The 19,975-nt window shown below is 35.8% G+C and overlaps 1 protein-coding gene across 3 annotated transcripts; it reads right to left on the reverse strand.

The window, feature by feature from the left end:
- Window positions 1-554: 554 nt before the first annotated feature.
- Window positions 555-9,024, reverse strand: LOC148861244 (Zinc knuckle (CCHC-type) family protein). 3 transcript variants are annotated; one of them, XM_088985163.1, is made up of 6 exons: window positions 8,611-9,024; window positions 6,845-7,184; window positions 4,758-5,205; window positions 4,085-4,383; window positions 1,218-1,579; window positions 555-840 (listed from the first exon to the last, which is right to left on the reverse strand). In XM_088985163.1, the coding sequence occupies exons 2-5, from the start codon at window positions 7,145-7,147 to the stop codon at window positions 1,238-1,240; spliced, it is 1,392 nt and encodes a 463-aa protein (XP_088841289.1). In that variant the 5' UTR covers window positions 7,148-7,184; window positions 8,611-9,024; the 3' UTR covers window positions 555-840; window positions 1,218-1,237. The 3 variants fall into 3 exon arrangements, with proteins under 3 accessions (XP_088841289.1, XP_088841287.1, XP_088841288.1); XM_088985161.1 differs by having other exon boundaries at window positions 6,845-7,209; window positions 8,611-8,994; XM_088985162.1 differs by having other exon boundaries at window positions 6,845-7,193; window positions 8,611-8,914.
- Window positions 9,025-19,975: the final 10,951 nt, after the last annotated feature.

Raw genomic sequence — 19,975 nt, forward strand, 5'->3', positions numbered from 1 at the left:
CGTTGAACTTTTGACACAAGATCCGAGCAGCCCGAAAATCGTTTGGTAGATATGCATCTTTTTGCACATTGTTTCAAATCTTTCTGCACGAGATTAAAACAAGAAAAACGCAAGAAGCTTCATTTGAAGCTCCTCAAAATCCACCAAAAATGGACTTCTCATGTCATTTCTGTGTCCCGTCTTTTGGCAGCTAAATCTTCTGGGTACCAAACAAAAATAGACTGATTTTCGGTCTTCTCAGCTTGCAAACAACTAAAAGATGACACAAAAAGACATACCAAACAGGCCCTGCATTTTAACGATTCCCTCAATGGTTAAGCGTTTATTCACTGACGCCTAATGGCACCTAGTTGTTCCGATTATCAAATACTTGGTTTTAAAGACAAATCTAGTACAAATGTTAATAAGCTATACCAAACACACAAGTTTGCATGGTAGTGCTCCGTGCTCTGCTAGTTGTACCCTCACCGGTAAAGACGTCAGCCATTCTAACCTGTTCGGTTTTAGAAGAACATGTACGAAATGTTGAAGCAACAAAGTCATAACCTAAGAAATTTATCTGCAAGCAATCCTTGGCTTTTTTTTTAAGAGTAAAAATCCATAACCATGTAGCATTGCTCCTAATCTTTAAACCAAAACATATGTAAGCTTCTGTTTACCAACAAAGATCTGCAATAATGCAGAACCATAACCAGTCTGAAATGTAAAAAGAACGTAGTAAATATCGTAGTGCTCCCAAGTCCATGAGCCAAACATTGATTTTTTATCAGAATCGATAATTTATGCACTTACCCAGAGTTCAGGCTCCCTGCACAACCATAGCCAATCGACATTTGGGCCCTGAAAATTTTTGGAACAAAATTTTAAGCTGAAAGCTGAAAAAGAAAGAATCCTTTGATACCCAAATATGTTTCCCCTCATCTTTAAATCCACCCCACCCTTAAACAAAATGAACATCCCACTAGAAACCAACCAAACTACTTAGACTGCATACTTCAGCAAACTAATACTGCTCGTTGGGATCTAGGAATGCCTTTATGCAAGGCAGTCTCATCACTTTCTTCTTCCCATCTATCCAAGACCCGTCCACATCATGTGAACTTCGACCAAATGTGGGATAGATACATTGCGGGACAACAGGTGCTTTGTGACCATAGATTTTACTAGAACAAATCTAGATTTAAAAGTTGGATACAAAATGGGGTTAGATAACTCACCGAACTCTTAACAATTTTATCTAGTATCGGTTGTATGCTTTCCCAAAATCTTCATGTCTCTGACGCTGGAACTCCCCGTAAGTATCATGAGGCCTAGTCGGATAATTTTCAAGAGGATATGGATACCTACCCCTTGAATCGATAGGTATATTGGCCCCTGTATAGGACAGATTGCCTGATGGCCGATCATAGTCAGAATAACCAGGGTGATTATAACTACCAAACCCTGATGCAGACATATGCTGTCGAGCCCGTTGACGCCTTTGGACATCAAATTCAAGAAACTCCTCCCACTGCTTGGCATGCATGCCCCTTTGGATAGCTAGTTTCTTCATGTAGTTTTCCCTTAATTCTCTGATGGCCTGTAAATAGAAAAAATAAAGTTTTTTCAGGAGAAGAAATATTATACCAACAATCACACAACTTCATGAATGCAGAAAAGTTGTGCAAACTTCGTTAGCAAAGAAAAAGTTTAATACAAATAAACACTATGAGTAAAAGGGAAAGTTTTTCCTAAAAAACGCACACCTGGTTTTGGCCTTGTTCGTTTTTCATAAAGCTATTTACCTGAGAAACACTTACCTGGGTAAGTGAATTTACCTGTGTTCTTTTGATTCTGAGGTAAATTATACAATGGCTCTTTTATCCATAAAAAATCATTGTTAGAATGGGCAAAGTTGTCTCTACACATCTTGTCAACTTTTCTCCAGATGTAAAAGTTACCCACCTGGGAGATGGGCATCACTTGTGCAAGTAAGTGAAATCTAGGGACAGTGATTTTTCCATGGGTCCAAAATGAACGTGAAATAAAAAAATGGGAAAAGCGGTCAATAGGAACCACAATCCCATTGACCGACTCCCCCCTGCCCCTTCAGAATCCAAAAGGCGAACGGGACCTTTGTATCAAGCTAGATATGCTTAGATTAAGAACAAAATCTAACTCTTTAACTTGCACACTTTGTTTAGAATTAGAGGCTATTTTCAATTTCTTGAATTCTCCTGCTCAATATTTTATTTAGTTCCCTTATATCATTCTTATGATATTGAAAGACAAACCTAAAGGTATTTGTTAGCCATCAACAAAGACCAAACCTAAAGGTATTTGTTAGCCATCAACAAAGACCTACTCTTGATTAATGTCCCACAGGTACAGAATGAAATGCAAGCTATTGTTTCCAAGATGCAATCAGTTTTTATACACGTAGCATACCCATACAAGAATGGAGCAAGAAAAAAGAGCAACAGATATAAATCAATTGACATTTTGAAATCACAGTTAACGTGTCAATAGTTGAAATGGTGTTGAGCCTGTTATAGCTCCAGAGGAATCTCAACATGTGCAGATGATTCTGGAGAAGGAAAAAGTACTTTAAAAACCTTGGGGGTGATGCCTAAAATAACAGTAGATTCTTAAAGCTGAAAGAGAAATTTGCTTTCTCCAATTTTGGAATCTAAGGGTAGAATTATAATTTTCTTACAAATGCATAAACTGGATACTTTCTATTCATGGGTAATTTTTAATAATTTTTTAAGTTACAATCTCTATAGTAGGTAATTCTAGAATGTGGAAAAAGTTTCAGGAAGTAGGAATTGATTGTCATGATGAGTTGTTAGCTACTTTATACTTGGGGCAAAGGAAGATTTCATTCTTTTGAATTTTAGTTTTTCACTTTTATTCGAATCCAACATTATTCTTTTATTTATTCTCCTATTAAACATACAGACTTGAAGGGCTATCTCTTGGTGTGATGGTAAAATCTAGAGTTGACCAGTTCAGAATATATGTTCAATTCTGAGAGCAAACACATAGGAATACAATTGATACGAGGGAAAGTCAATATCCAGTCTACCCCTCAACAACCAGATTAGCTGAAAATAGCATTGAGTAATGCCCTTTTAAATTTCCCAAAACACAGGACATGCAAGATCTTAGCAATGCAATAGAGAGACAGCATTCATGTGGTCAACCCACAAAGTTGGCATTAATACCTTATTGAGTTGAGTCATGCTGTTCTCATTAACAAAATTCTGCTATTGATAGAACATAGAATAATCACATAAACTAACCTACCTAGTTTAGGCATTGAGGCATGACAAGACTGTCCAGAATAAGGTTCAGACAGGGTGCTAGATTACCAATCAACACCTCCAAATGCCTAACTTGATGGTCCATGTCAGGCTGATGAGATGCTCAGCCACTTGAGGGGGGGGGGGGGGGAGAAAGATCCTTCAACTTGGAAATTAAGAAAAAAAAATAGACTATAAAACTGGCACATTAGTTCCAAACCATTTACTCAAGTAGGTGTATGTTGATGCCTACTCTTTTTGTATGATTCTATCATAGATTTCTGACAATTTCATGATACATCCACAGACCCAGAGAAGCTTACAATGTTTCATAAACTTCCATTATCTTTCACTATCTAATTCTACATATGGAATTTCAGACCAAAAAAATCGAAGTCCAAAACCTCAATTGACAAGAGAAAACTATGTATGTTGGATCAACATAATCTCCCCAGATCTGCAATGACAGAAGTAAAACAGGGTTGATTGAATTCCAAGAAAGGCAAACACCCAATGCTTAACGAGTAAGATGACCAAGAAGTAACTATTTGTAATGGCAGTTGTTAAAGTCATGGGCAAGAAAATAGCAAAACAAGTTATTATTAATATACAAACTTGCACATAAAAGACCGATCCAATGTTTGGTCCCAGCTATCTGAAGTCTAAGGAGGGTTAGACTGGACTTTTTTGGTAAGTTTAGGAGGGGTAGACTGGATGGCAATAAGAAAACTATAACTCCTTTGCAGTCAGACGCTTAACACTTGAACTAAATTAGAACATGCTAAAATAAATAAACATACCTCACGATGCTTGTAATTCTCTTCATCTTCTTCCTTGTCCCGAATTCTTCCAAGTTCCATTGCCTCCCTTTTATATTCCAATTCTAATTCCTCCAATGCTTGTGGGTAACCAGGGTGGTCAAACTTAAGGCCAGAATGCAAGTCAGGCCCATGTCCCTCAGCATCCCATCCATCACCTTTCTGAGCCCCAATACTCTGATTATGATCATTGTATGAATTATACAAACTGCTAGCAAAAGCAGGCCTTGCGGGAGATTTCGAACGGCTTGGTCGACCTCTAGCTCCATCACTACCATAAGCTTCACGAAATGAAGAACATGTTAAGTGAAATTCCACTTCATTCCAGATGTCTAACGTGGTAGCGTAAGTATATATTCTATCTTATATTCAAATCCATCCAACGTAAACAAGGCCAGGTATTCTTTCAGTAAAATGATTTCATTTAACGACAATCCAACCAGTTCAGACCCACCCCAAATTACTTCACATTCGAACATACAATGCTTGAATTACGAACTTACCTCTTGCTGCAAACACAATGACAAGCAACAAACAACAATATCAGGTACTCAATAAGACAAAAAACAAAATAAATTCAGTAGACCTAATATCAGCAAAAATGGGTTTACCAGCTTTACATGGATGCTGTAAACAAATAGTATCCTGTCCCTACCTTGTGGAGAACCCCTTGACACCTGTTTCAGATCCTCCCGTAGACGGTCCTCCACAACCTTTTCTTGCCTTCCAAATTTTCTTTGGAACCCTGATCCATTTCGTGGACTAGAAAGAGACCTATGCAATTCAGAACGTCCCACACGCGAACCAACAGGGCTTTTTTCAGGTGACCTAGATCTGGTCCTATGGGAACTAGAAGAACCATTTTTGTTACCCTCTTCCTTAATCACTTTGTGCACAGCATCCACACCTTTTGCCAAGCATAACCTATCTTTTCCACTGACAATAATAAACTTCTCCTCCATTTTAATTTTGCAACCAATGTCCTTTTCAATCTTCTGGATCACTTTCTCTGTGAATAGTGCCTTTACATGTTTTTCTCTTGCAGGTACTCTTTCAAAGAAATCTTGAGATTTTCTATTTGCTCCAAGAGTGGATGGACACCCCTGCAAAATATGTTGCCTATGTTGAAGAACAAGATAAATAAACCATTTAAAAAAACTAAAATAAAATAAAAATAGTGGAAATCAAGACGTTAATGGTCACAAATGGTAACCTAGGTGAAGATATTGCATAGCTATGGTCACTCCTTCACCTAGCCTAGACCTCAGTTAGATTATGCCCTAGGCAAGTGGTGGCCAAGCTATAACATTTCCCCCACTGCCAAGATAATAAGCAACAAGTCAACAAGGTTATCACTTGATTACCACTAAATGGCACTAGTATGGTTAGTGAAAAAGTTGGAAAAGAATTTTCCCATATGGTTTGGATAAGGCTTGATGATAATAATCTTAGAACATATAAAAGGTAAATGAGAATCTTTCCTAAGAAACCAAAACAAAATTGGCACACTAATATTTGGGTCTCGTCTTTCTTTTACCAAAATGGAAAAAAATATTCAATGAAGATTGTGAATCTGTTATTGCAAACGTTAGTAACATATTACTTGCACATCCAGAATTGGAGTTAACCAGTTGAGATTTTTTTAGTATCAGATTCAGATGCAGGACCGGAGTAGTTAATCTACATGTCTAAGGCCCCAATTCAATTTTCTGATTGAAGCATGCAATCAAATTGGTGGTTTTCCATTGCTTCCCTGAATACTTCATATAATTTCCACCCCTTTTATTTAACTCAGTTGTGCACTTTTATCTTTCAATAAAATAATCCTTTTTAGCAGTCATGTATTTTACATAGCACAACCCATTCCGGTATTTAACAGATACCAGATTTTCCAAGTATGATACTCGTTTGAATGGTCAGATCCCACATAAGAGAAATAGTATAGAAACTTACCCGAGATAATAGCTAATAAGCTATTTCAAGCAAGTAAAAATTCCAAATTAAAATTTTACTTGATGTGTTGGATTTCTCAATTATGAAAGTTTACTAATAACTAAGTCCTTCAAAGGCACAAGTCCTTGAGATCCTTTCCCCAAAATAGTCCACTTGGAGCTAATCACTTCAAGAAATTTTATGAATTACAAAATTGAAAAACTCTCTACACGAAAAAGTAGAGTTTACAGCACACAACGAACTAGAAAGTTAAGAAACTGAAAGAATTATCACATTTTTTAGCAGTATCATTCTTGTCACGATTAAGAGATTATAATAATGAAAGGCCATGCATGCTAACATTAAAAACTCGACTTTCTTGTTGTTTGTCCATACTATTGTATGTCACTTGACATCCTTTCATGTACTCATAAGTATTATGCATATGATGCTTTTACCATTCATAATACATTGCTAGTAAATTTCTGAAAAGAACCTTCCTTCCTAGCTAATATCATAGGAAACATTATCCAGCCCTAGAAAAGGATAAGGACAAGAGTTTTCCATCAATTTGGTTAAAAAAATATAAATTGGAAAATCTTGAACTAAAAGAAAATTGAAAAAAAAAAACATAATTCTTTTTAATTGTCCTTACCTCCTTGGAATAACAAAATATACATTTACCTACCCAAAAACAAATACAACAGGAGCTAATATATAAGAAAAGAAAATATAGAAGGAAAAAAAAAACAAATAAACATCCTATGAGATAATAACTATGATTAAATTAGCAAAATGAATATACCATACCTGTGTAAAATGACCTGATTCTCCACATATTTTGCATATCATTTCTTCTTCTTTTCTCTTTTTCCAGTTCCTCTCAGTGGCCTTAGATTTAGCCTCCCATACCTTAGCTTCTCGGCTAGTAAAATCAGTTGGGACAGCATTTGGATCACGTGGCTCCTCTTCCTCATCAGAACTTACTTGAGGCCGTTTGTTTCCTTTTGTTTTATCTTGCACACTAGTGACGTTTGACACAGGTGGACCAGTATACTCTTTATAAATTTCATTGAAGTCATCATCTATATCAGATGAGGGAGTCCTTGCCATTTTGAAAAAATCCTACTATGAGTAGAGAGATTCACACCTGCATCACCTTCAAGTATAGAAGTCTATAATAGAAAATTCAGCTAGAGTTAATTATCAAAAAAAAAAAATCAGCTAGAGTTCATACATGTTGGGTACCAGTTAATTATTAGTAAGTAGAATGTAATTCAGTAAATTTTCCATTAACAAGGAAATTGCAAGATGCTAAAAAATATAGAGTACACTAAGAGTAGGGGTATGACTTGGTTGGGCTCGGGTTGAGAAATTGTTAAAATTCGAAGGCCTTTTTAGAGTTCAGTCCACCTCAGAAATGTATTTGCGCCCCCCAATAAACACCATCCACCCTTAAATTAGAGATGGAAGAGAAAGATGCAAATGGAACTATCATGCAACAAACCAGAAAGTAAGGGCTCTAATAGTGTTGCATGGACTCTTCAAAATGGATAAGGTGTCTGTCAGACATGCATGAACACCGACACTTGATGGATTCTTGGGACACTTCTATGTGAAATTTTCATTTTTGTGTGTGTGTGTGTGTGTAAATATATTGACAAGTGAAGGAGTTATTAGTATCTTCTACATGACATCTTCTTTCTCCAATTGTTTATTTGATGGAAATGAAATAATGTACATATTGATTATCAACAAAAGTTTTAAGAACTTTTTTCAAGGACTATAACGTTAAAATTCAACAAAATGAGGAGTATTTTAATAGTTTAAACTTGCCAATAGACATGTCCGCGAGTCCATATCTTGCCAAGACAGACTCCCGGACACGCATTGGATTCTGATTCTCGTGTCCGTGTCTATGCAGCACTAAAACAAGGCTAACATAACTTTTCACAACCTAAAATAAAAGCCAATTAAAACAGATTTGAAATTCTAGAAGGTAATTACATAACCAAGTCCCTGTTTATGGACTTGAAAGCAAAACACATGCGAGCTAGTTGAAATATAGCAGTAAAGACCCCTATTTCAGCTCCCCGCATGTAAATAACCAAAACCAGTGAACCATCTGGAAAAGGATAATGTACAAAAAGGAAGAATTCCATCGCAGTCAGAACTCATATTACAAAATGTTAATCCCTAATTCAGAACGCCAGCCATATAGAAAGAGGAGCTTCTGTGCAGAGAAAGCAAACAAGCACAAAACCAGTGGCAGAGAAAGAATAAACAAGTTAACACGATTTGTTGCAGCAAGATCTTCACAGCGAAAAATTAATCAAAAGGGCACCAGACATGCATCCTGTTATAGTGAGAAAATCCATCCAAAAAATCAACCTTCGATGCATTAACAGAACGGTAAAACAACCAAAACCCAATTCATACAAAAAGCACAGAACATGAAAACGGCCATTTAGCGTGAAGAGATTACGAAACCCTAAAAAGATATGATTCTTGATGGATGAAAAAAGAAGAAACATAAGGAGAAAAAACAATGCATAAATGAAAGGAACTGAACTAACCTTCTCGTTCTACGATGATTGGTCTTAACGAATACCACTAATTTATCCCCATTTCTCCTTAATCCCTGTCTTCCGATATGGTGTGCTTTACCCAAATCACGCAGAGAGTTCTTAGTCGTCCGTCTGGCTATCCAGTATCTTTTCTGAAAAGCTAGCCCCAACCCAAGTTTAGTATCTGGTAAAGCCCTAATTTTGAAGCCAAGTAGGGCGTCGCTGCTCTCCTCTCCTGTTGCGAGTTAGCGTGTGGTTTGGCCTTTTGGGTTTGTCCCGTATCTATTTCTCCCGTCCCTTTTTTGAATGAAAAATTGAAAATTTAGGGACTAGGGTTATCCTATACATCAATTGGTCATGCGAGTGTCACCGAATCTCTGAGCTACGTAATCCAAGGAGTGAATGGTCTGCAACCCTTGAATCATTGGAAGGAGTCGCGATCTGCTGGGCCAGTTGGTGCAGTTGAGTTACTGGCACGTATTTTAGGAACTGATTGAACCGGTTTCCCTGAAATAATTAATCAATAATAAAAATTTGAAAAAAAAATATATATATATATATATTTTTTGAACGGGAGAAAGATTGAGTAGGTGATCATTTCTAGACAGGCCTCGCTCAAATGATGAGCTTGGAAGAGTGCAAAGCCTTGTATTTTGTATTATTTTGTATATATTTGCATTATACATATATAAATTTGCATTTGTACTTCTTCCAAACTTACCCAAAAGTTGTGGACTTGGCTAAATAGAAAAAGCGTAGAATCCAAATTCAAGAAGACATGATACCGGAAAATTGTATGACCTATCAACCGGTATCATAAAAAAGATGATCAATCACGGGTATCCATCAATATCCCTTGCTTTAATTTGAGTTCGGATCCACTAGACGACACATTGTTGGTTACTACCAATTTAGGTGGCATAGTGTGTAAATAGCATGGACGTGACTGTTTTTGTCTTGTCCACGATAAGATATGGTGTTTTGTTATGTGTAGACAGTCCTTGTCTACAAAATAGCATTGACAGGAATGGACCATGCTCCAATTTATCATCCACATTATTTTCTTATGGATGGTGCACACTATTATGTGGACAATTTATGGGAAGATTTTAGTGTAACGCACATGGGTTATATTGGTCCAATTACTCTTATTTTATTTAATCTTTTAATAAATTTTAAATTTTAATAATTTATCAATAAAATAATAATTTTTAATGTTAATTCAAAAACAAGTCTAATGGTTCTCCTTCCCAATTATTTTTTATTATTTAAATATTATTTTTTTAATATTTTTATCAATAAAAGAAAATTTATTTTTTTTATTTACAATAATATTTTTTAATTATTTAAAAAAATACAATTGTTGTCTACATATTGATGTTTTTTTTTAATTTATTTATCATGTAAAATGCAAAAATTAGACATTTATAATCGACTATGCAAATCTCCTATAAAATGTACATGATATACATGGAATCAAAAAGTATGGTGTGGACCAATCCACACCACACCTACAAAAACGCCATCGTGGGTGTGGATTGGTCCAATCCATACAATCTATCAACAATTTAAAACAATTGTGGATTGTGGTGTGGTGTATTTGTCACAAGGTGTGGTGTGGTGTACCTGCCACAGGGTGTGGTGTGGACTAATCCACACCCACCAATTTCTCATCCACACTAAAGAACACCCCCTAAGTGATGGCTTGGTTGGCATGTTAGCTAGGTAGGCTCAGTAGAGACGTGGATTCGAATCCTGCTATTATCATCTACGTTGAAGTTGGTGTTTGTTGTATTAAGTACCAAAAAAAAAACATTTGATTGTGTTCATCTAGCCACGCATCGTATATATATGTAATATAAAGTATAAGAAACGTTCCCAATGTATGACCGGTGAACGTGGCTAGCAATGTTTTGTGGTTAGTAGATCCAGACTAGTTTAATTTGTTTATACCATTCAATATCCAATTGTAGGAACCTTTTATGATACCATAAGATAATATAGTTTTAATAAAATGAATTAAAAAGTGACTTTGATATTATATTTTATGAAAAACATTAATTCAAATTTGCATTAAATAAAAAACAATATAAATTTTAATTATATATTATATATAATATAAATTTTAATTAATTCAAATTGGATTATTGATTTTAATAGGGTGGATATATATTCGGCCCAATTATAAATAGATCAAATTTGGATCTCTCTTAATGTGATTGAATTCGAATTTGAATGAATTCAAAATCAAACAAGGCAATTGAATATTTTTTTACAGCCCTAAAAATCCAATACAGTCCAATTTAATTGAAAATGGAAAATAATCTAGTTTTAAATTCCATCTATATTTTATACAAGATTTGGAATTTTAACACTTGCGTCATGGTTCAAAATATCGATATGATGGTCCTTGATGCATCTGTTTACAAGTGTTTATGAGGACCCATTTTTAAATAATAGATATAAAAATATGTTTAAAGCTAGAACCTGAAAAAAAAAACTAAAAAGAGTATGGTTTAAAGTATTGATACACAAAGATGTAACAATACTTTGAACCTTGACTTGTGGTACTCTCTCTAATATAAGAAAATTGTATATTTCTAAGATGTATGTAGAATTTTTTAGGGAGTCACTTCCATAATGGATTAGTTAAATGAACTGTTTGTTGAGCCTTCCTTCAATCAAGATCCTCAAACCCTAAGTTGAAGTTAGAGGTGGTAATGAGTAAGATACTTGTGAAAAATGCCCTTTCTCATTCTTCGAATCCATTGACATTGTTTTCAATAGCCACAATTTTATACATTGCTGATAACAAACACATTATAAGTAATAATTTGGAATTGAGTATTGCAACATGATCAGTTAAATTATCTCGATCAAAGGAATGTCAAAACATGTTAATACAAACTTCCCAAAGCTACAGTTTGGAAAATTCCCTAAAGAAGGAAACCTATGCAACTTAAATATGATGAGCTTCGAGTATTGAATCAAGATTTATGTGAACTTAATACATGGCACAAATAATGAGCTCCAAATTTAGTTTGGCTCAAAACTTAATAAACCAACTTAACTAAAGCCAAAAGGACAAATATGAGATTCAATGGCAGGAAACATCCCTTGAAAATCATCCCAATGTAGGAGCAATCCCAAAAGGACAAATGTGAACCATAGAAACAATCCCATTGTAGGGACATCTCATTCTAAGGAAGTGGAACACAAGAGACATCCCATGAGTACATTAGACACCCCTTGGATGTTTTGACATTATGAAGTTTGTACAATACATTTGATGCCTTCTTATAAGGTTGTCCAAAAAGACATGATAAACATTTAATGCTTCTTCTAAGAATAGTATAACAAGCATGTTGATTATTTAATGTGCCTTATAATGATGGTACAATAAACATGTTGAATGCTTAATGCCTTTTGACTCTATTAAATTTTTATCCAAAATGCAAAAAGTGAGATTCAAAAGTTAAACATAAAATATGAAAGATTATAGGGATATTCAAAGTTGTTTTAGCATTTTGTCTTAGAAAAAGAATTAACCCAAAAAAATGGATAAAAGCCAAGTGATTCAAATAATTATATTTTCTCTTCAATATAAAAAGTTAAACTTGAGAATAGTAACAATATGAAATAAGAGCTTAATTGGAAATCATAACAAAGAAAAAGAAGATAAAAAGTGTGAAAGTGCATTAAAACTAGAAACCAATAGATTAAGGAAGAATGGAGATAAGCTTCATTACTTGTGTGCCACTATTTAAGATAGTTTGAGTTGTAATCTTTGTTGTATACTCAAGAAGGGAACCCATTGTAACCTTAAAAGACAAGTATTTATAAAGGTATATTGGCACACTGTCAAACTAGTAGATGATGGTGTCGAATTGTTGATTTGTTATAGTGAACCGCTAAGGCATAGTGTTGAGTTCTTGGTGAGGAGGGCGGAGATACGACATCCAGTTTTTATAGAATAAGGTAGTGGTGAAATAAAAAAAAAAATTTAGACAAGACTAGTAGAATGGCCCGTCTTATGCACAAGGTATTTGAACCAATGGATGATTAACGACAATCAAGTATAAACTTAGGTGGTGTTAGGTGGTGTGGATGGGCCACGACATTTTGCGTTTCAATCCACACCAGTCCTGTATAGTGCGTTCGGTTGTGGTGCGGTGTGGATTGATCCGCGCTATCTCGTAAACCAGTCCACACCATAACCCATTTTCTTGTCCACGGGTTTTTCTTGTGGACCCATCTACGCTACACCATTTTAACTCTTTAGCACTGATCCCATGTTTTATGTTTTACCCTAATACAAACTCTTTTTCTTTTACAATTGCATGTGAGCTCGCCATTACTACTATTCTTGTACCACTCACCCCTACTCCTCTGATCATTGTTGCACCGAAATGCCAGTGTTAAGTATTCCTACTCTGTTTATTATCATGCTATAGACATGTGAATATTTAAGCCAAAGCACCAAAATCAAGGAATCTACATCAATACTTCAATAAGTACGTGAAACACGCTAACGACCCTTGTCTTCACCAAATCCGTCCATTAATTAGAGGTTGCTCACGTCATCGAGCAGAAATCAAAGAGAGTTCAACTCCCTTGTATTTTTTTTATTGCAATTTTTTTTTAATTTGTCTTCCTTCGCACCGAGCATGCTAGAAATTTGTTCAAAGCCTATGCTCAACTTGCCTTCTAAAAAAGATTTGACCAAATTACTCATGTAGATTGGCTTGAGTTCTGGTATACAACAAATGAAAGGATTTTGAATCCTCACTTTCTCTAGGATTACAGAGATGCCAAGTTTGGACATGATTTCAACAAAATGATCAAGGAACATTATGCACTTAGGAAAATTGATAGGCCTTTGCAAATGAGAGGAAAGAAGGTCAGCTCTAAGAGGTGCAAAGAAAATACATTTGTCAGGTTAGGATTTCCTAGGGATCAAGTAGTTAAGAATTAAGCCTAGATAGTAGCCTACTTAGCTTTGTGGTTGTGTCGCTTTGTTTTGCCCTCAAATGACTTCAACATTCTTCGTCCTAGAACATTTAAGGTAGCATCACGAATGGCTCATGACACTACATATAGCTTGTTTTCTCCTGTGTTAGAAAGCATTTATTAAGGTCTTTCAAACACTTATGTGCAAGTAAAGGGGTCATCTAACTTCCTTGGGGCATCGACGTTTGCATTTGTTGGACATTACCTGTATGCTTGGGTTGGACTATACTTTGTTAGAGGTGTCTTCGCTGATGTTCTGTCGACTTATGGATGACCTCTCATTGAGATGTTTCAAGCACTCTTGAATGCCTACTTCTTCTATGAGGCAGAAACCAAGTCAGCTTGAAACCTCCTTCATGGAGCCATGTCAGAGAATGACTTTAGTTGGAGACCCAGAAAATTGCAATATAATGTTCAAAATACTGGAAATCATTTAGATGATGATTCTTGCTCCACAGAGTCTAGAGAATTTATGTTCAGCATTCGCCCGGGCTATGTGATGTTGTGTCAAGGGTCTCAATGTTGCTTGGAAATGTATAGCCGACACATGTTTACTCGTCAACAAGGTTTCCATCAAAGCTTTAGAGGTCTCTAAAGCACTTATTTTATAATGCCAGTCCCCACCAGCTCTATAGCTTGTTGTTATCCCTTACTCAAGTGAATACCAGGGCTACATTTTATATGCCAGGGCTTATTGGACATATTAATCGCCAGTGCGACCCTAATTATTTTAGTTGGTGGATGCAAAGTGCAGGAAACGTGTTAGAGGACATTGTTATGAAGACCTTATATTTGAGTGAATTAAGTGGAACAATAGAACAAAGTAAAGTTGTATAGGTGCCTAAAAAGATTGCAGGGATAGGAAAGACAATAAATCCAAACAAACAACCTCTTGGTCATCCTTTAAAGAGAGGTCATGATAATATGACCCTATTGCCACTTCCCTTCCTAACAATGAACATTGATGAGAATGAAAATTATCATATCTTTATCCCTTAATATTTCGTCTTTTATACTTATTTAGTGCCTAATTGGACTCACTATTCTTATGTTTTGATTTAGGGTATGAAAGGAGGCGTTAGGTGAAAAATAAGGTTAATCGGGTATTTTTGCACAATTTCGGTGCCTTGTGGTAATTTGGGCATAACTCTTCCTTCCGGACTCCGATTGAGATGATTCAAGATGGAAAGATAAGGAAAAACTTTATAACTTTCATGTTTTGAGTTTTGATAGATTCGAACTGCATCAAGGTCAAAATTGGGCCCAAAGTCTCTACAAATTCGTAGAGAAGCCCAATTCGCAAAGAGCCCCAGATTGCAACAAAGCCCAATTTGTAGAGAAGCCCAAGTTTGCTGGAGAAGACCAACCCAATTCGGCATGCATTAGTAGGGCCCACTCATCATTCCTAATAGAATTCAACTAAGAGTCATAATTAGATCTGATTTTTATTGTAATCTTAAAGAAAGAAAAGAGTTAGAGTCCAACTTAGTTAAGAGTTTCTATTTAGAGATAAGGATAAGATTAGATCTGAATTAAGCCTTATCCCATTAGAAGATACGACTTTCTATTTTTGAGAAGGAACTCCTAAGAGTAGTTGGAAGCAACTCCTCCCCCTAAGGCTATAAAAAGGGGGGCGGACTAGCAAGGAGGCATCACTCAATCATAAAATCTTGGAAACAAGAATTCAGAAAGAAGGGAAAAAAGAAGCAGAATACGCCCCCCTCATCTGGAAGCTGCGATTTCTACATGAAGTGTGTGTAATCTTTTGATTTCTGGTTGAAAGGTTAGAGAAGATTTGATTCTTAAACATTGTGAGATCTAATTGATTTTTATTTCAGTTCATTGTTTATGGGTATTCATATGTTTTCTACGATTTCTTGTGAGAATTATTTTTATTGATTAAGCAAAAAGGATCCCTTGCTCATTCAATGAAAATAATCTATGGCCGATTGAACCTCCAATTTCATATATGATTAGTAGGTTTAATCATGGTGGCAATTAACATAAATTGATTATGGAAAAGTTTTCGATTTATGTTAGGAGGATATATGATCTAGTTTAAATGGTCTGAGCTTGTGAAATTGTTAACCAGAATTGGGTCTCTCCCCTCTTAATGCTATTAATAGATTAAATCCTAAGAGCTTGTTTAAGACTATCTATTAATAAGATAAGCAATCAAAGATCTTATTTTGGTTGCCGAGAAATACGAGTAGAGGCTGGCTGTTAGAACTTGTTAATGGCTATAACCAATTTATTCCTAAACATACGAATTTATCCTTGCATCGATGATCAATGATAAGAATCAAGGCTGAACTTGTCCCTTCAACCAGAAGCTATCTCCCCATCGATTTAATCCTTGCTTTATTTTATTTTATTTTCTTTTCTTTGCTTTTATAACAACCCTCTATTTTATTTTCTATTGAAAATAAATCCACCCAATCCCTGTGGAGACGACTTTGCTCATCACTATCTACAAAAATATTTAATTTGAGAAGGACATTTATCTTTGTTTGGATTCGACACCCATCAAACATCATCGGCAGAAATTAGTGAAGATACATGGACCTAAGGCACCATTCTCATGGTCCCAAAATGTAATTGAATTTGATGGCGATCCCAAAGAGGTACCAACATCAAGAACATCCCAAAAACATATAGTCACGGATGTTGATGCTTCTTAGAATCTAGAAAGTAGAGAAGCTTTTCATCTACTAGCAACCTGTGACAAGAAGACTGAAGCAGGTATTAATCAATCCCGCCAACAAGCTAAGTCATTGGAGCGTAGTCTCTCCAACATTCTTCAGGGAGCCAAAGAGAAAGGTAAGGATCCTATTGATGCAGTAACTAACCAGTCATCAGTGATTAGTCCGCCTTCTCTAATTTCATCTCCTCCCTTAGATTTGTCCCCTCGTACCATTGCTAATGGTAAGATCTATACTTTATATTTTGATTTTGTTTTTGTTTCCTTAGTTTTTTCACTAATGTAGCCTCTCTATCTTGCAATCTTTCTTCTTGTGCCGAAGGATCATCACTTGGAGCCATTCCCAGAGATACCTTATAACTAGGGTTGTTCACGGGTTGGGTTGGGTCGATTTATTACGGTTTTTCCAATCGACCCGACCTGGTCGGGTTACTTGACATAGAAACCAAAACCGACCCAATGTTAAGCAAAACCGAGCTGGTCGGTTTGAGTCGAGCTGGATCGGTTTGGGTCGGTTTCGGTTCTAAGTTCATCCCTATGATAAAATCTTTCTAATTTTAAAAACTGTCATAAATTGAACATCATTTCATCCATCTCCTATGATAAAATTTAAATGAAAAGTTAATCACAAAAGTTGTTCATTAATCACTATTCACTAATCCAAAGTTTCTTGCAACTATTCAAAAACTAGGTGGCCTAATGGGCTTTGGAACTTCATGTTTGAACTAGGAACAAGTCAGTTCGGTTTGGGTCGATTTCGGTTTTCTTGTGTGAAAATCGAAACCGACCCGAATAATCGGTTTAGGAATTCGCACAACCCGAAACCAACCCGTGCTGATGAAAACCCGGACGACTCGGGTTGGGTCGGTCCAGGTTGGTCGGTTTGGTCGAGTTGGGCCTTCTTATGAACAACCCTACTTATAACGACACTACCGGCATAGATTCTATAGAGAATATAGTGGGAATTGGAGCATGTACGCAAGAAATGTTTCAATTACATGAAGGGCTGGTAGACAACCAAGTTTCCTTCGATTGTAGAGGCCCTTGAGGATGTTTTCCACCTTAATACTTCTCTCTTGATTCGAGAAGTCAATTCATTAATTGTTATCACATGTAGAGGAATACCTTACTCAGAGAGATAACATTAAGAATGCTCTAACCGAAAAGCAAAAGGAGAAGGAATTATCAATTTTATTTGCAAAGGTGGCTGCACATGAGTCGAACACATCTTTTATTAGTAATCAAAGGAATCAGATTAAAGCATACATTGCCATTGCTGAAGATGCACAATGTCAAATCGAGGCAAAGTTACAAGCATTTGAGGATGAGAGGCAAAATATAGAGGAGAAATATTCTTCCTTATTATCTTGAGATAGTATTCTTGCCCAAGACCAACGAGAGGCTGAGGTGGCACTTGTAGCTGCAAAGGCTTGATATGATGAGATGAAGCAAGCGAATGTTACAAATAAAGAAAAAGTGCAGGACATAGACCAGATGAGGGCTGAACTTTTAGAGGCATTCAAGGCTTTCTCGAAAGCATATTGGATTCACCAAGGTCCCAAGCAATAGAATATTTAAGAGAAACAATTCCCCATTCCTTTTTGCATTGTAAATGGTGTAGTTGAGTAATAAAGTTAGAGTTCCCTTTTTCTATATTTAAAAAAAAAAGAAACCTTTATGTTTAAATTTATTTTAAGCCGTTCATAATTTAGGCTCATGCAGGTAAGGAGCACTACAATGCAAAAGATTTTTTTTTTCGTTCATAGTTTAGGCTCATGCCGACCAGACAAAAGACTTTTTTTTTTCTCTCAATGTTATTTAAAGACCCTAGATAAGCTCCTTTTTGTCATGCTACTAGCTTACTTAGCCTAACGAGATAAAGGGATTAATACAAGGAACTATTCATGAAGGTCGACAATTGGATGGTATACAAGGTTACTATGCACGATTAAGATTAAAGAATGCACCATCATTATTATGCACTAAGTGATCAAATGGTCTACTATGGTCATCATATAGAAAAAAAGGATCGGGTGATCTTCTTCCTTGATTATCATTTGTATACAATTGCCTTTAATGTGCACTCTGGAGTTCTTGCCATAGGCCTCTGTCCATCGAAGATAAAAAGGGCCTGAAAGACCAACTTAGGTCATCGTTCATGCTGTCAAGTTGTCTAGCATCCCACATAACTATGGTTTCAATCATGAATGGAGGTTTGCATGCTTAAAACCAAGCATATAAACCATACATGAGATGGGCAAACTCTAAAACTAGGGTTAAACACGTGTTTTTCTCTCTATATAATTGCCGAAATCAGATTCCACTAGATGGGTGTTATTAAATATGTGGCATGCATCAACATGTGATTGCAACACAGATTCATAGAAGACAAAAGAGTATTCAAAAAAAGAAGAAAACACTAACCCGTACTAAAAGCTGACTTTGATCTCCAGCCATGGTGTTACCAGCAAACCGAAAGGATCATCATTATAGCTATGAAGCTAGTCTGCAAGATCTCTGCGATGGCTCAATAGTTAAAACAATTTGTCCTTGCGATGGCAAAGTTTGCAGTTGTGGCAAGTTAGATTGCATTGATCCTATATCTGATTGCCAAGAATTTTACATCTTTTGAAAAATCTTGGAAGCCCCAAATTTCCAACCAATAAACCAGTTCATGAACTTCAAAACTATTGATGTGAATCAATTCATGAAACGTGTAGATATGTTTATAAACCTGGCAACCGTGGATCCATGGGAAAGATTTTAAGTGCATTATGATATTATTAATTGTGCACCCACCTTTCAGCTTAGCAAAACTATACCTTCTAATTTTCTCAATGACTCACCAATAGGGCTCACAACTACTGATATATATGGTTCGATGTACCTTTTACTTCTCTTTGTTTAGTAAAGATTTATCAATCAATAGAGCATCTACTCAATGTGACACTTTCAAAAAACAAATGTTCTTCTATTGTCACACAAGCACTTGTAATTGTAGGGTCAAGGTTGGTTTACCATCATCCAATTCAAGTTTTCTCATCTGGGGAAATTTAGGGATTGAATTACAAAACCATTTTGAATAATAACCATTAATAATCTTCCTAGTTTCATTGCAAATAGAGAGGGAAAAACTTAGCAAGGAAATAAGCATATAATTAACCAATGGTGAGACAAATATATAAAAAGCTACAAAAAACACCTAGCAATGAAATGGGAAAAATATAGGATTTGATGCACTATTTTGTAGCTTGACCTTTGGTTATGTTTGCCCACCTCTTCCAAAATAAATTTGGAAGGACTAAATAAAATGTTGAATGGGAGGGAGGCATGATTCCCTCTCTTTGATTTGCATAGAGTTAGAAATAAATGATCAAAATGCCTCCCAAAGCACTATTTATTAATTATAAATTTATAATATACGTGGCCATTGGTGATTTGACAATTAATTTGATAGTTTTTTGCAGTCTAAGAACTAACATGTTCTTAGATGGGAGTTCTTTTGGTAGCCCAAGAAGAGCATGTATAGAGGGAATTGTGGCACTGTTCTCAGGACCAATAGGCATTGGTGAATCAATTCAAGTTGAAACTTTGGCTCTCCTACAAGGCTTGAAACTCACCGAGCGGAGGAGGTTTAACTCTTAGTTTGGTTGGGTAAAAAGG

Source organism: Nelumbo lutea, chromosome 4 (assembly GCF_056320005.1).
Source record: "Nelumbo lutea isolate HS-2025 chromosome 4, American lotus-T2T, whole genome shotgun sequence".
Taxonomy (NCBI): Eukaryota; Viridiplantae; Streptophyta; class Magnoliopsida; order Proteales; family Nelumbonaceae; genus Nelumbo; species Nelumbo lutea.